Source organism: Crocodylus siamensis, chromosome 14 (assembly GCF_052110815.1).
Source record: "Crocodylus siamensis isolate JL-2025a chromosome 14, ASM5211081v1, whole genome shotgun sequence".
In the NCBI taxonomy this organism is placed as follows: Eukaryota; Metazoa; Chordata; order Crocodylia; family Crocodylidae; genus Crocodylus; species Crocodylus siamensis.
Window position 1 is genome coordinate 27249420 of NC_143408.1, and position 15181 is coordinate 27264600.

At 50.1% G+C, this 15181-nt stretch overlaps 1 protein-coding gene across 5 annotated transcripts in view; it reads right to left on the reverse strand.

The window, feature by feature from the left end:
- The window catches only part of CADM1 (cell adhesion molecule 1), a 264050-nt gene extending 259614 nt beyond the window's left edge, over positions 1–4436 (reverse strand). For all 5 annotated transcript variants that reach the window (XM_090028087.1, XM_090028086.1, XM_090028085.1 and 2 more), the window contains exon 1: positions 4280–4436. In XM_090028087.1, coding sequence (XP_089884213.1) covers positions 4280–4376 — 97 coding nt within the window. In that variant the 5' untranslated portion in view covers positions 4377–4436. The remainder of the gene's footprint in view (positions 1–4279) is intronic.
- Between the last annotated feature and the right edge of the window lie 10745 nt (positions 4437–15181).

A 15181-nucleotide genomic window follows, 5' to 3' on the forward strand; every position in this document is an offset into this window, starting at 1 on the left:
AAGTCCTCTTCTTTGCTGCAGTCTCCCAAACAAAGGCGATTTGTTCAAGCCTGGTCATTTTGAGCCACCAAAAAAAAAAAAAAAAAAAAAAACCGCTGCAGGTTTTCCTCCGTGGCGTCCGATTACCACGACGAGATACAGATGACATGTCCCGCTTAGCTGAAACCATTACGTAAGCATGCACTTACCTGGCTCCGCTCCAGCCATGCTGAATGCCTGGAGATTACAGCCAGCATTACATGGAAAGCTTCTGCAGTCTGCTAAATCTGCATCCTCCGAACCACAAAAAAGCAACCTCACTTGTTGGGCTGCAGTCAAAGCACGCGAGTCCGAGACGGACACCGAAGCGTGCCCACGTGTTTTGCTCGAAGTATCACGGTCTACAGGTAAGCCTTGCTGATCTGGGAAGCCATCAGGAAGGCACCCTGTGGCGGATGGGAGGATGTTAAGAGCGCCTACCAGGCCCACCAAAGAGACGAGATGGCTAATCTAAAACCAACTGCATTCGAAGTACAGGTTCCTGCGCACAGAGTTGAAAGCTGATCTGCTTTTAGAGATGACACTGTAATTAAGCAGGAGGACAGAGAGGATGTCTGTCTACTGCTGCCCCGACACAACATGTTCAGAGGTCTGGCACAGCCCTGAGGAAGCCAAGCCAAGCCATCTTTAGTTACTGAGTCAGAGCTGCTGGATAGAAACTGCTCCTTTATTTACACAACCCAGTAAGACAGAGCAAAACACCAACAATAAAAGCAGCAGCAGAGCATTGATTCCAGATGCTGATAAGGGGCTACGGTTTAAACAAGCGATGCAGCTGCTCTTCCGGTTTCCAACCCATGCTCTGGCCAAAGGATGCAGTGGACGGAGGTCCTCCAAGAAACAAAACAAGAGCATGAGCAACTGCTCCCATCCCGGTGCTCAGAGGGGTCCAAACACATCAGCCATTCGTTTCCCAGTTCATTCACACAATGAAGATCCCACCCCCCTTTCCACCAAAGCTCCTACGTGAAGCCTCGTCTTTAGAGCCGATTAATCCTCTCCCCTTCCGTCTTCGGACCTTATGGCAGTCCAAGGAGGTGCTGACTACCCTTGCCCACGCATGATGCTGACAACTTTTGCTCAGCTGCCAAGATGCAAAGACTCAGGTGAGCCCACATCACAACCTGGATGGACTATTGTGTCTTACTGACCAGCCACCTGCTTGCACCTTCACTCAGGTATCTGCATACCACGCAGAATCTCAGTGCATCTTCCCATGCCAGGTCTCACTGAACCAGCAGTCGACAGGAGTTTCTTCCCCTATGCCCTCGGTGGCTCATAAAAGCTCTATGAAAAAATAAAAGCTCCTTCCAATCTTGGACCATATTTACAAATGTCCAGTTAACCCGTATTCTCAGTGGGGTGCTTGCCCATTCGTGTTAGATCACTGCCATGAGAAATCACTTGCTTACGAGGTGCGTTTATCCTGGCAGAGATGGAAAACTTGGGTCCCCTGGTGTCACTCAAGATCCCATTGCACTTCCCTTCCAGTAGGATCGTTAACCTGGGTGTCATGACCGGATCCAGCCTGGGCAATGACACTGCCTCGCTCAAGTTCCTCCTACCGTTTCAGTCAAAAAGTTATTCTTTCTAGACCGCTGTGCAGTGTTGTTGCACGCAGCTAGACAGCTGCCGCGTTCCACCCCAGCGGTGACTGCATTTCAGGGCTAGTTGAAAATCATCCCCTCTATTCCTTCCCGACTTCACAGTGGCATTGTAAAGCTTAATTAACTGTGAAGCACTGAGATCAGATTTAAAAAAAAAAAAAAGGTGCTAGAGAAACGCAGAGATCCATCTAGAGTTACTAGCTTATTTTAAAACAAGTCTTAACATTACCTATCCCTATTCCAATTACCCATGCTCGAATCGTTCAGCACAGTAATTACAACATGCTCCAAAGCACACTCCTGATTTCCGCGCTCCGATTAGAGGACTGCACCCGAAGAGGAGGGTTTTGCACTAATGCAGCGCTGTATCTTGGACAAGCGACCTGTTTTAACCAAGATGAAGGGGGCACAAGCCTTTGTGGCCGTTACCAAACGTTTACTGCCATAACATGGGTTTTCTCTTTCTACCAGGCAATGAAACTTTATGGAGCATAAATAGATGCCTGAGCTTTAAGACAAGGGTGTTTGAAATAAATTCTGGAGTATTATTTGCTAATGTTTCACCCCTTGCCTCATGACAACCTAACTCGAAGCACGGAGGGTAATTAGTCCCCACGAAGCACGGTGCCTTTTCAGCAACAGCTACTGCTCTACGCTGCTCTTCAGCCCATCAGTTAATAAAATGCCCACCCCACAGGTCAGGCATCTCTTTGAACTGAAAAACTGCAGTATATGAATCCTTCGTGTTCATTTCTTTTTCAGCTGCTGATAATGCTGCTACATTTTAATTGAGGCTGTTGTGGCTATTTCCTGGGCTCCATTTCACAGCCTTCCCCTACAGTCGGACTGCACAAGGCTTTAAAAATAAGAATACTCTTTCATAGGCGAGAAGAGGCATTAAGAGTATAAGGACGGATGGAGAGAGGATGAGATGCTGTGTATTTGTAGTGGCGTTATGCAAGGCTTTTTATTCTAGCTAAGGTTTGGGGGTTTGTTTGTTTTTGCATCCAAATCAAAAGGACCAAACAGTTCACGGCACACCAAGCTAAGAGCTAGCAGGTAGGAGAGCCTGAGCACTGCCAAACTCCAGCGTCGCACAAAACCAGGCTCCATTTTACACCGGCATGTTTGAAAGGGAGGAAAAAAATAAAAATAAAAATAAACCTGGTGACAAACTATCCTCGAGACCACGACGACCCCGGCACGGAGCGCCCTAGCGCTGGCCCTACGGTGCGCACCGTCTCTGCTGCCCGCTCTTACAATGAGAAGACCGGCAGCACGTCTCCTTTGCCCTGCCGTTACTCCCAACAGGCGAACGCTTCCAGCTGCGGCACAGCGGAGCCGGGAGGAGGAGGAGGACGAGGAGGAGGGACTTGCGCGGTCGTTAGGACTTCCTTCTCCACCCGCCAGTTTGTCAACGGCACGTTCGCCGAGCGCCCGTCGTTGCCGGCGTGGGGCTGCAGCCCCGCTCGGAAGCACGCGGACCTCCGGCAGCGGGTCTGCAAAGTCGGAATAATGAACTGAAAGCGACACCCATTTTCTTCCCCCCCGCCGCCTTCCCAAGAGGGGAAAACTGGATAAAGCATGTACAACATACACATGAATAAAGCTCTTTGTTCTGGAGAACTGCCTGCTCTTTTATCCCCGTTCGCCCCCCCCAACCCTCCCCTTTTCCTATTAGCGAAATTCAAAAGATGGCTCAATGGCTCTCTTGTTCCTCCAAAACGTCCCAGACAAATAACGCGAGCTCCTCTTGTCGCACAAGTCAGTAAATGAAGCTCTGCGCGTCTCCCGTGACACACTGTAAATATAAAGTGGCATTAATGAGGGATATTTGATCAAAGCCATCAGGCACAAGCGCAAGTCCCTCCTGCGGATACTCGGTTCGATGCAGAAGGAGCGCGGCCGGCGCTCGGCGCACCGGGGAGCCCGCAAGACGCAGAGAGGCCGTGCCGCACGCGGGCGTGCGAGCGAGTCCCCCCCGCGGACCCGCGGTGCAGACACACGTACCCGGGCCGCCCCGCGGGTTTAATCCGACACGGCCCCCGGGAGGGGCGGGGGGACGCGCCCGGCCCCGACGGAGGCCGGATAAAGGCTGCACCCGAGGGCTCGGCTCACCCAGGCTGCCACGAGAAAGGAAAGCCCCTCCGAAGTTGCACTTCGGTACCAACAGGTTTTCCGCTCCCGACTTCGCCGATCCGCCGCGGGGAGCGGACGCAGCCCCCGCCGCCGCCGACTTCCTGGGAGAGCTTGCGCGCTGTTGTGCGCGGGGGCTCGGGGGCTTTCTGGGGGGGAGGAAGCCCCACGCAAACCCGTTACTTTTCCTGCTGCCGCTAATCTGAACGCCGCTCGGAGCGGAGGGCAGCTCCGCGCCGAGCCAGAAGCCGCTTCCATGGTAACCAGGAGCAGCGTTTCCTCCCGGCTGTGACATGCACGCGGAGCCCCGCGCGGCTGTGCGGCGCCGTCCTGCCGCGGGGAGCGCCGGCCCCGCGCAACTGCGGCAGCGCCCCAGCGCGCCGCAAGTTCGGCACCGACCCGGGGAGCCCGCGGGGCCCGGCCCGGCCCGGCCCGGCGGGCGCACGCGCGCACGGGAAGCCCACGCCCGCGATGCCGCGCACCCCCGCACGCCGTACCTCGAGGGATGAGCGCGGCGGCGCAGAGCAGCAGCAGCAGCGGCGGCAGCAGGCCGGGCGCGCAGGCGGAGGCGCGGGGCTCGCTCCGACCCGCCATGTCCGGCACCTGCTCGGCTCTGGCGGCCGCGCCGAGCCTCGCGCCGCCCGCCCGCGCGGCCCGCCCCCCGCGTCACGCAGGGGCGGGGCCAGGCCGGCCGGCCCCGCCCCGCCGCGCAGCCCGCGCCGAACGGGCGCCCGCTTGTGCGCGCGCGCGCCACGCGGACACCCCTTCACACCGCGCTGTACCCGCAGCCCCGCGCTTGCACACGCACGAGCCGTGTGCCCCCACAGGGCAGCGCGCGGCCACGGGCGGAGCGGGGCAGCCGGGGAGTTAAAGTGCGGTATTACAAAAAAAAAAAAAAATTATTTTGTTTTTTTGCAAAAAAAACTAGTTGGGCAAACTCCTTCCCACGCAACGCGCTCCAAAGCAGCGGCGTGCCTCCGGGAGTACGAGCGGCCGCGCCGGGGAAGCTGGCCTCGTCTGAACCGCGTGCCTTTGACTTCTGAGCTGGGACAGGAGGGCTCTGGGCTAAACCCGGGCCCCCGCTTCCTCCTCGCCGAGCATCCCACCCCTCGCCTCTCTTGGAGCCGGACAGCAAGTGCAGCTCCACATCTACTGCGCACGCATTTAAAACCTCAGCCTCCCCAGCGACAAGCAGAAACAAAGCAACAGCCCCATTATTTCTAGCTCTGAGCCGTTTAAATGGGTATAAAGCCCTTTGTTACGAGTCTCTCTGATGCTATCGATTGCTCTGGTCGCGGGGTGGGGGGGACGTTATTTAGGCAGAAGTGCACTGGTTCCAGCACTGACGTCCGAGCGGTTTTGGTTTCTAAAGACAAAACAAGAGGATGCCAAAACACAGAAAGGAGGAGAAAGCACAACTGAAGATAACACAATGTACCTCCTGTTTCTAATGCTCACAACTCAGCTGCCGAGGGTGGGGGGAGATGCACCATGCCACTGTGATAAATTAGTTAATCTGTCCATGATTCACATTTCATAGAGGAGTAGCATTACTTGTAAGAAGTAGCACTGAGAACTATGCCAAAAATACGAGTCTTGCTACAGTCAGGACAGCTTGAGCCTGGTTTTCTGCAACATGTCTGGCCAGGGAAAGCAAATGTGCAAGTCAGGTTCCCCTGCCTCTGCCCTCCCACGTCACCTTGACCCTTGAAGCCAACAGAAGTTCTTGCAAGAGCCAAGGATTGTTGATAAGACATTAGGAAATACCCCCGCAGCTAGACAGGCCATGCTTGCAATCCAAGGAGGGAGCTGCCTTGGCCCCCAGTCAGAGACGACTCCTCCCAGACTGTAACACTTGGTTAAACAAGCCCATGGCGGGGGCAGGAGATCCACCGCACCTGCCACATGGGGGGCACAGGAGGTGGGAAGTAACCAAGGAGGAGCAGGGCCTTTGCCCCGACTACAGAGCAGGTGAATTCAACGTGCCATAGCCATCAAGGATGAAAACCCCTGTGCAGACAAGACAGCACAGGGCAGGTTGAACCATGAGCTCCACGAAGGAGAGAGGAGGAGTCCGGATATATGAATTGGAGCAAGATTCACCCCGGCAGGAGAAGCATTCAAACCGTCGGGGGAGACTGCAGTTACCTGGCTCACTTCTTGCAGAATTTCACTCAACCAGGAGCATCTAGCTAACCTCCCACATGTGCTTCTCTGCTTAATCAAGTGCAAGCCAGGGCCTCAGGTGATGCCAGTAAAGCCTAAAGTGGTATATAGCTGTATGGGACTCGAGGCTCTGGCACAGCCTGGTCAGCAAGTTAGACCAGCTGAGCCTCAAGTGGTTGTGTTGCTGGAACAAGACAGGTCCCTGGTCCCTGGAAAGGAGCAATGCTGGGAACAAAGACATGCCCGACCCCTCAAAATGCCCCACAAATAGCAGTCAATGGTGACATCAGAAAAGCCAGCAGATGGGAATGTTGTGCATTGCAGTGTTTCATAACCCGGACAAGCTCCCCAAAACCTGGCCAGCCTCTACTGACACCGGGCTGCTAAGGCATCCTTTTCAGCAATGTTACAAGAGTGGACTTGTCCCACTCTGCAACTCTGGAGATACGTTAAAAGTGGGAAAGGAGCATTAATAAACAGGAGGGAAAGGAAAACAGACAGGGCACGGAAGAGGCTGCATTAGCAACCCTAGATCCCCATCTTAGTTCTTTGGGACGCGGCCAGGGAGGCCGTGATATCATCTAGTGCTCTCTCCCCGACTCATCAAAACTCAGATGAAGGCAGCCCAAGGACATTCAATTGCTGGTTCCCAGCACGCGAAGAGGGCAGTGCTGCTTGCCACGCTCCGAGTTAGCAGGTGTGCATCTCTGGAGCCGGGGAAAGGGATGCCCAAAGCAAGATGAGCCACTCGGAGCAAATGGCCGTGGTGCCACCCCGTAATGCTACTACTGTTTTCGTCCGTGCCTCCCGCCATGCCTTACAAAGAGGTCCGTGTTCTCCAGACTGCATACCTTACCCGAGGTCACCCAGCAGGTATTTCCAGCCACGGCAGGTCGGGTTGGTCTTGTCGTCGTTCTCCTGGTTCACCAGAAGCCTTCAAAACTCCTCAGTCAACCAAGAGCTGTTGGATGCAAACCAAACGGGACACATGCTTTTGATTTCATGCTCATTTTCTGCCCTGCCTTCTGCTCCCCAGCCCCTGCCTCACCTCGCCCCTCCACCCAGCCCCACCTTGCACAGGCCCCTGCAATAAAAATGACCCTCCTGCCACATGTCCTCCCGTCTGCACACGTTCACGTTTGGGTAGGGGCTTGGACCAGGACAGTGCAGAGAGATACCAAGGGCTTGCTACGGCATGACACCTGCATGCCCCTTTCTGCTGCCATTCTCACCCTCCCTGCAGGTCTGACAGCAGGCTATCTGGACCAGGGCTCCTACTCTGCTCTTAGGCACAGAAAGAGAGGGGCAGGGTCTCTCTGGCTGCTCCACATTCCTCCCGCTCCCTATTTCTGGATTGGCAGGCAGCAGTAGATAGGAGGGGATGTCAGCAATTTGATTGCTTCTGGCTCCCTGAAAATTTTCATTGGCGCAGTGATTTTGACAGGTCCTAAACTGCAAAAATTAATAATCCTTCATCTTCCTCCCTCCTCCCCCACAAAGCATTTTAAACCAGATCAGATCCAGAGAACTGCTCTTCCAGACTAGTAAGCCTGACTTAATAGACTGTGACTACTGCATCTAGCTATTGATCAGTGGATTCATCTCGTATTGCAAAGAGAAACCAATCGCCCCTCTCTTATGATGCCTTAGAAATTATATGAGTCTGCACACTCATTAGCAAAGAGGAGGTAGGAGGGGGACAGTCAAGTGTTCCCACCATGCTTAATGAGGTTATTCCAAGCAAAGCTACGGCAGGTGAGTTGTCAGTTTAGCTTTACCACCCTGTCTCCCTTTGCTGAGGCCAACGTTAAAAATGCTCCGGGCAAATGTTGAATCGCGCTCAAGGTTTGGAAAGAACCTGTACTGATTGAATTGCTTCCAGTGCGGATTCAGACCTGCTGACACTCTGCCAGCACAGGCCTCTTTCCACCCCTCCAACCTGGGAAGAATCGCATCTATTGCCAAGCGCTGGGCACGCTGCTCCCCCTGCCTCCCTCCCCTTTCAAACCTCTGCTCTTATCTTAGCCCATGGAAATGCAAATTGCTTTTGCTTTACAGATTGAATGAACTGGCCGTGCATCACGTTGCTTCCCAACACCCTGTTTCACAAGACGCACGTGCTGGTAGGGTCATTACAACCAAGCCCGAGTTATCCTCCCATCTAGCGGGTGGCAGTGGTCTCAGCCGAGGACACCGTAGATTGTCCCTCTCCAGAAGGACTTTCATGCTGGTAAACAACTCAGGTTTAAGAGACTTTGCATAGAAACTCAATTTGCCTCTGTGTGATTAGGCACCAGGCTATCTTGTTTGTCTATTTTTAATTACTTATTTTATTCTCTCCTATAAGATATTGTACATTATGACCCGCTGCTGCTCAAGCATCAAATTGAAGGACGACCCATATTAAGTATAAAGGTTTATAATAATTTAAGTATTCATAGGATGCAGAACAATAAGATGTAGGAAATACAATTTGCATAATAAATATCAATATCACAACAGCTAAAACAAACCATGACAAATTATCTGCCGCTAAATGACCAAGAGATTATGGAATGCAAATTGCAAATCCTGAACTCTAGGAAATGACTTCTTTCACCCAGCGCGTTTCTTCCGGCAAAACACAAAAAAGGGAGTCAAGATGTACTAGGCAGACTGGCTATGTTCCTGCTGGAAACATCCTATTGCATTTCATTATGCACCAACTTTAATTTCAAGACGAAAACGATTTCCTCTGTCCTGGAAGCTTAGCCTCAGATTATTTGTCACAGCATGTTTAGCAGTTATGATATTGAAGCGTGAGCCCCATTGGCAGTGATTGAAAGCTGTATTAAATCGGCGAGGGCTCAAGTTACAGGCAGCTGGCGACAGCAGTTAGCTAATAAGGGAGTGGTGGCGGGGAGAAAGGTCTGATGAAGGTTGACCTGACCATTGCATCTATAATGGAGATATTTTGTTAACGCTATATTACAAGGCTGCTCCCAAAGCATCCCGTCCACACTGACATTCAATGCCTGTCTAGTTGCTCACTCCAGTCGTGACCCATCTCTCTGAGTAGCTGTAGGGGGTCACGGAGACATCTGAAGATGCAGGGACACGTTTGCAAGTTTCTCTGATCCAGAAATGGAGGTGGGATGAGGTGGCTTTAAGCTACCTCTCCCCTCTTTAGATACTCAGCACAGAATACATATCAGAGCAGCCCAGTGGAGCAGAATAGCTGTTGGAGCAATGCGCTGTAGCCTAGGGCTGGGGTGAGCAGGACCGGTGCAGGGACCTGGGGCATCCTTGCAGCTCTGTGCTGGGTTGGAAGGCCAACTGCCCAAATTGTGCCATGCCAAAAAGCTGGGCCCTATGCTGCTTTACGGCACCGAGTGCACGCATCCAGCACAGCAGACAAGAGCTGAAGCCTGCTCCAAGTGCTACCGTCCGGACCTTTCCCCACCTTGAGGGCAAAGACCGCACCTGTGACGTCTGCCAAGTTGCCACAGCCATTTCATACAATTCACTAGGAATTTCTTGACACGAGACCTTTTTCTTATGCCACTGGCAAACGCTCCTCAAATGGGAATTTGCTGGGTTTTTTCCCCCCTTTACTTCCATCTAGCTAATTTCAAGGACCAGATGGTGTTTTTGCAGTTTATAACTGATAATCAATTGTTTGTTAATTCAGTTTTTCAAGCAAGAACAGAAATAAACTTAAAAATGAGAATTCCAATCTGTGATATACTTGAGCTGGAAGCAGTGCCAAAAACACAGAGTACTGGACCTTAAAAAAAAAAAAAAATCCATAAAGAAAAAGTAAAATACAGGAAAAAGGAGAGAGAGAAACATCTATAGTGTTTTCCCCTTAAAACAACACCAAACCCTGTGGAATCAGCATTCAACTGGCAACAGATTTGGAGGGGCCCCCAGCAGTGTTTGATGGCACAGGTAGGTATTTGGAGGAATAGTAATCACTGTGTGAGATTTATCAGTTAGGGATCAAGCCACCTTGTATTCCAATCAATGGCCCTGTTTTATCGTCCTTAATAGGTATTGGATTAAGCCCTGTGACTTTCAAATCCAACCACAAAGCCCATACATACAGCAACTGAGAACATTTGTGCCACAGAAAAAATACTTTCAACTAATTATCCAGAGCCACCTCATTCTAAAAAAGCAGTCATTAGCACCGCTCTGGATCAAGACTGCACTATTTATAACTACTTCCAAAGAGCTAAGAGCGGGATATTTTATTATAGACCCTGCAAAAATGGTGGTCAATTCGACTTTTTCTTTTTTAGTGTTGTGATAAATGGTAAAATTATGTCACGTCAAATGTCTAAAACCCAAAGGACTTTCTCCCACCAAAGGTAACTTCAGATGAGGTTAAGCTATTACTCGCCAGGGAGGCAAAGACATGCACAGATTAGCAGTTCATGGCCCTACGTCTGCTGACAAGTGTGCAAATTTTAGGCCAGACCAAGAAAAAAAACCCACTTAGGTGCCAAAGTGCCAACTGGGGAGGATTTAGGCATCAAAGTCCAAGCAAGGGATCCACAATAATCCCGAGTAACCCAACTCACCGGAGAAACCAGAGACACCCAAAGCGCTGTTACAGCATACCCAGATGTGCTGCTGTCTTGGGCAAAATGGGCACCTCGGCACCTATCCGCTCCAGGACCAGGGACCTGCTCCTTAGCCATTTCAGTCTCCCTGGGGATCTGGGCCTTTGCTCTTATGAATAGCCACAGTGGAGCTAAACTCTAGCAGGGCAAAGTTAAGCACGTGTTTAGGGAGACATGCAATTTCCAACATGGAAGCAAAGTTCAAGACATTTGTCCCTACCAGAAACCCGGACCATACACACAAAGACCAAGTCAATATTTCTGCACACTCGTGTGTGCGATGAATGCATTCAGCATGTCAGCCCTTAAATGAATAAAGCAGCCCCAAACTGAGTTTAATTCAAGACTACCTGCAGAGACGCCCTCTTTTCCTCACCATATCTTTTCTGTGAAGTTTGTTTCACAAAATCTTGTTAGTGCTGTGTTAGGCATCGTTTTCGATCAAATGAATGCTGATTTGAACTGGGCTAGATGGCTGCTAGGGCAAAGCCCGAAGTAACTCAGATGCATGCTTGGTCCTTCAGACATCTCTCTCTCATTAAAATGCAAGACAAGTTCTCTCTACCTTTGCCTACATTTGGAAAGTAAATTTTGCCTGACACAAATCTTAAATGGCATCATTAGATTAAGGCAAGACTCTTCTCCCATAATGTGAGTTTTGCTAGGGCGCCTTGTGGCTTATACCCCACAACTGAATACAACAATTAGTCCTATGTACCTAACTGTTCCCTGCCTGGGAAGTGTGGTCAAGTGGTTAGAACAGGGTGCTGAGGGTCAAAACTCCCGGGCTCTCTCTCCAGCTCTGCTACTCATTTGCTATATGAATCCAGGCAGCACAAAAAAAATAAGATGACCCCAAGGGCACTTCTCTGTACAATTGGGAGAGCATGCATTTAACTTATGCAGATATCGTGGAACTTTTTATTCTTATGCAGCTCTTTGAGAGTCTCAGATGAAAGGTGCTACAGAGAGCAGGAGGCTGGTTAGGGATTTCCTTTTCTTTGCAAATGGTAGCGTCTGTTCATTCTGCATACTCTGTCAAGTGAAATAAAACAGCTGTCCATCTTGGGAAAAGCACCAGCCCTTAAATTTTCTAGCAGTTGCATGGGATTTTAGCCACACAACTCACATTAAAGTCAGCGCGTGTCTAAATCCCGTGTAACTTTTTGAAAATGTAGGAGTTTGTCAAAAGGAGTCCAGAAAAAGAATAATCAAGTTATAGCGTTTCACATTTAACGGCTCTTCTGAAAGACGTTCGCGTGCTTTAAGGATGTGTTTCACTCAGCCAGCAGGACTCCCAGGTGGAGCCTTTGAATATCTCCTTTTACCTGTCCCCAGACTGAAGTTCAGCCTGCTTAAAGATCAGGTAGAAATGCAGAGCTTAATTTCCCCTTCTTTCATGTGCTGTGACAAAGTTGTCATTTGCTACGCTCTTCCTTTCTAAGTTTCGGGCTTTAGTTACAGTACAAATCTCTCTCAGTATATTTTATTTATCAAACTTCCTCCACAATGAGCACCAGCATTCGGCCAGAATTTCAGAGGTATGAACAGCCTTGCCAAGGAAAGGCAGAAGCATTGATCCCCCGTCACCATTACGAGCCATCGAGCACGCTGTGTCCTGATCCTATCGGCTCACAACTAAGCCAGGTCAGACAAAGTCAGTCACTGGAAGACAGACCACCTAGGAAGTGCGGTTGGGGATTTAATAGGGGATGCTCTGTCCATTCATGGGCTTTTCGACATGGGGAGCTCAGTGCACGGTAAGCCTGAGCGTGGATTTATACCAACTACCTGCATGCACAAGCCCTCATGTGGACACTCTTATTATGCATGAGACGCAGGATAGAGGAATCAGCAACCTTGCACAAAGTAAGAGCCTACGTGCAGGAGCTAGTACCCTGCTAAAAATCACACCCTGGCTCTGCAGATAAACCGTTCGTAGTACAGCAGGGCTTCACGGTGCTAGCTGCTGAGCACCGTGCCCAGGCTCAGCACAGGGATGGCATGCTAGTCGGGAAAACCCATTTTAGAGGCAATTTAAAACCCGCATTGGTGAGGACAGTTTAGCTAGGGACTTCACAACCAAGGCAAGGAGGGCAAGTGAAGGGTTTAGACATTTAAGGCAGGCCTGTTAACGAGACTGAAGTCATTCACTTAAGTGCCCAGACCGCTTTTGAGTTCAGGTGACTATTTCTGATCCTCTAACCAGGCTGTCTTGAAGCAGCTAGTTACTTCTTTCTTATGTAAGGAGCAACCCCCAGCTCTTATGAAGCGGGTCTCACCTACAGCTCGTGGGGCAAATGTGCTCTTCCTCCCCGTGCAGATGTCCCTTCGGTTCTGCCTCGGTTTCCACATCGCCAGGGTCACCCTGCAGGAGAAGCGGCCCAGACGGGAGAAGAGCAGGTTTCCTGACATCTCAGTCCAAGGCTGTTTCTGCTTCTAAGTGTGAAAGTAGGAACTCATTTCAGTTGCCAGCTGCTCTGCACTGATTAACTCCTATGCTATAAGTGACTGCCACTCCCGGTTCCTTGCATGGTCCCTCTGCTTGGTAGTTGCTCTCAGCTGGGAGAACATGGCCAAATGCCTGTATGAAGGAGGAAACTGTGACCTCCGCTCAGCAACGTCTGTAAGGGGCTTTCACTTTAAAGACGCACTGAAACCAATCTGTTGGCTTAAATGTCCAGTTCCTATGCCATTAAAGCACATGTGCCCGCAGTGAGGGCTTAGATGGAGAAGATACCTCATTTCAAATAGCTCCACAGCTAATTGCTGCTAAATTAACAGATAAAAGCAACGCATTTATATCACCAGTGTATAATAGACTGACTTCAGTTCCCTTGTGATGTACATAGACACTGCACGCAGGTACGCACAAGGACCAATTGCGCTTGCTGAGAGCAATACTGCAGCCGGCGTACGGCCCATATGCTCAGCACCCATCAGAAACAGGACATTTAGATTTGCAAATTCTCTCAAATGTCCATGCGATGTTCTCATTTGCTTTGTCCTCTTCATTTTGACCTGTTTGTAAGAGTTAATTTTTGTTACGAGCCCAGGAAAAAAAAGATTAATTTCAATTAAAAAAAACCAAACTCCCACAAAATGTGACAATAAAACAAAGACTTTTGATTTTGCAGAAATCCTATTGAGGAACTGAAGGGCTGTCATCAGCGTGGCATCAGTCTTCATTATCTGATTCTTTTTTCAATTGGCAGAGCTTTACAGAGAACACTGCTCTTTCAACAAAATGATAAAGGGGTATTTGAAATAAACAGAGAGAGTCCCCAGCCGGTGAATACCTTCGACTGCTATGGACTGTGACTTAAAACCAACTCCTATGAACTCCTGCTTTTTATCTTTTAATAAAAAAAGCCACACAGATGGGATTTTTTTTTTGCATGGCTAAAACCTTTGTTTAAAATATCCAAACAAACCCAAAGGAACAAGGTGCACGCTGGAAGTATTGCTTCCGAGCAGAGAACGAAGGCCTCCTGCATGCATTTATTCCAAAATGTTAACTATATAGATATGTATGTATGTACGCATGCATGTATGTAAGAGCATTTGCATGCCACCAATGGCTGAAGCTAACCAATGCAAGGTAGCAGCTCTTTCTAGACACGGACATCCATACTCCCCTCCCTTTAGCCCCCAGTGCTACTGCACCAACCGAATCGCAGGCAGGATTGTCCATCTGCCACAGGCTGGCACCTTCCAATATGACACCCAAAGACATGGTTCAAGGTTGCAGAGCCTGGGTTGGTCTGTTCTCATCGTTTTTAAAATGTGTGCATACATAAGTGGCTTATACCAGAGGCAAAAAAATAGACTGGAAGAAGGTGGACTATGGTTTTCATCAATTAACTTTCCCTTCCGATCCCAAGGGCCTTGCCAGCAATGCATCAAGCAGGGAATGAGACAGCCAGCCTAGGACTGCACGCCACTTCTGGCTCTTCAACGATGAGAAAAGCAGCCTTGAAATTCAAAGTTCAGGCTGCAAAATATTTCAGGTTTCTGGTGGCAAACCAGCTGTTTTGTCAAATTTCACAGGGAAGCAGAAATCAGAGTGTGCCAAGTGGCCAGGAGCCAGCTGACTCTTTCTGTGAAACGCTTGAGAGAAACACTGCCACTACAGCTCTGCACAGCACACAAGGCGAGCGCGGGGCTGCACTTTGAATGCCAGAGACATTTTGGGCTCCGTTTCATTATCCATTACTCAGTCAGTCACCAAGTTGAATGCCGGCATCCTACACTGTCTACAAGGGCTGCGCTGGAGAGAGTTCAGATCCTACTCTGACTCCACTTCAGCAAAGTACGCTTTCAACGTCAATGAGGTTCAAGTACGTGGCTGGATTTGGCCGTGTCAGCATTGATAAGAGGCACCTAAATGCCAGATTTTCTCTCCAAGAAAAGTTCATTAAGTCCAACTGCCCTTATGCCCTTGCATAGCTGGAGCAGACACACTCCCTGCCCCCAAGCGTGTAGAGAAGGGGAGAAAAAGTGCAGTCAGCGAGAGAAGTACCAGGGATGGTTTAGGCGTCAGCTGCAGAGGAAGAAGAAAAGGCAGCTCTGCCCTTTTGGAAGGTAACTAAGTACCGAACACCAAGTTCAAGCCTAATGACAGAG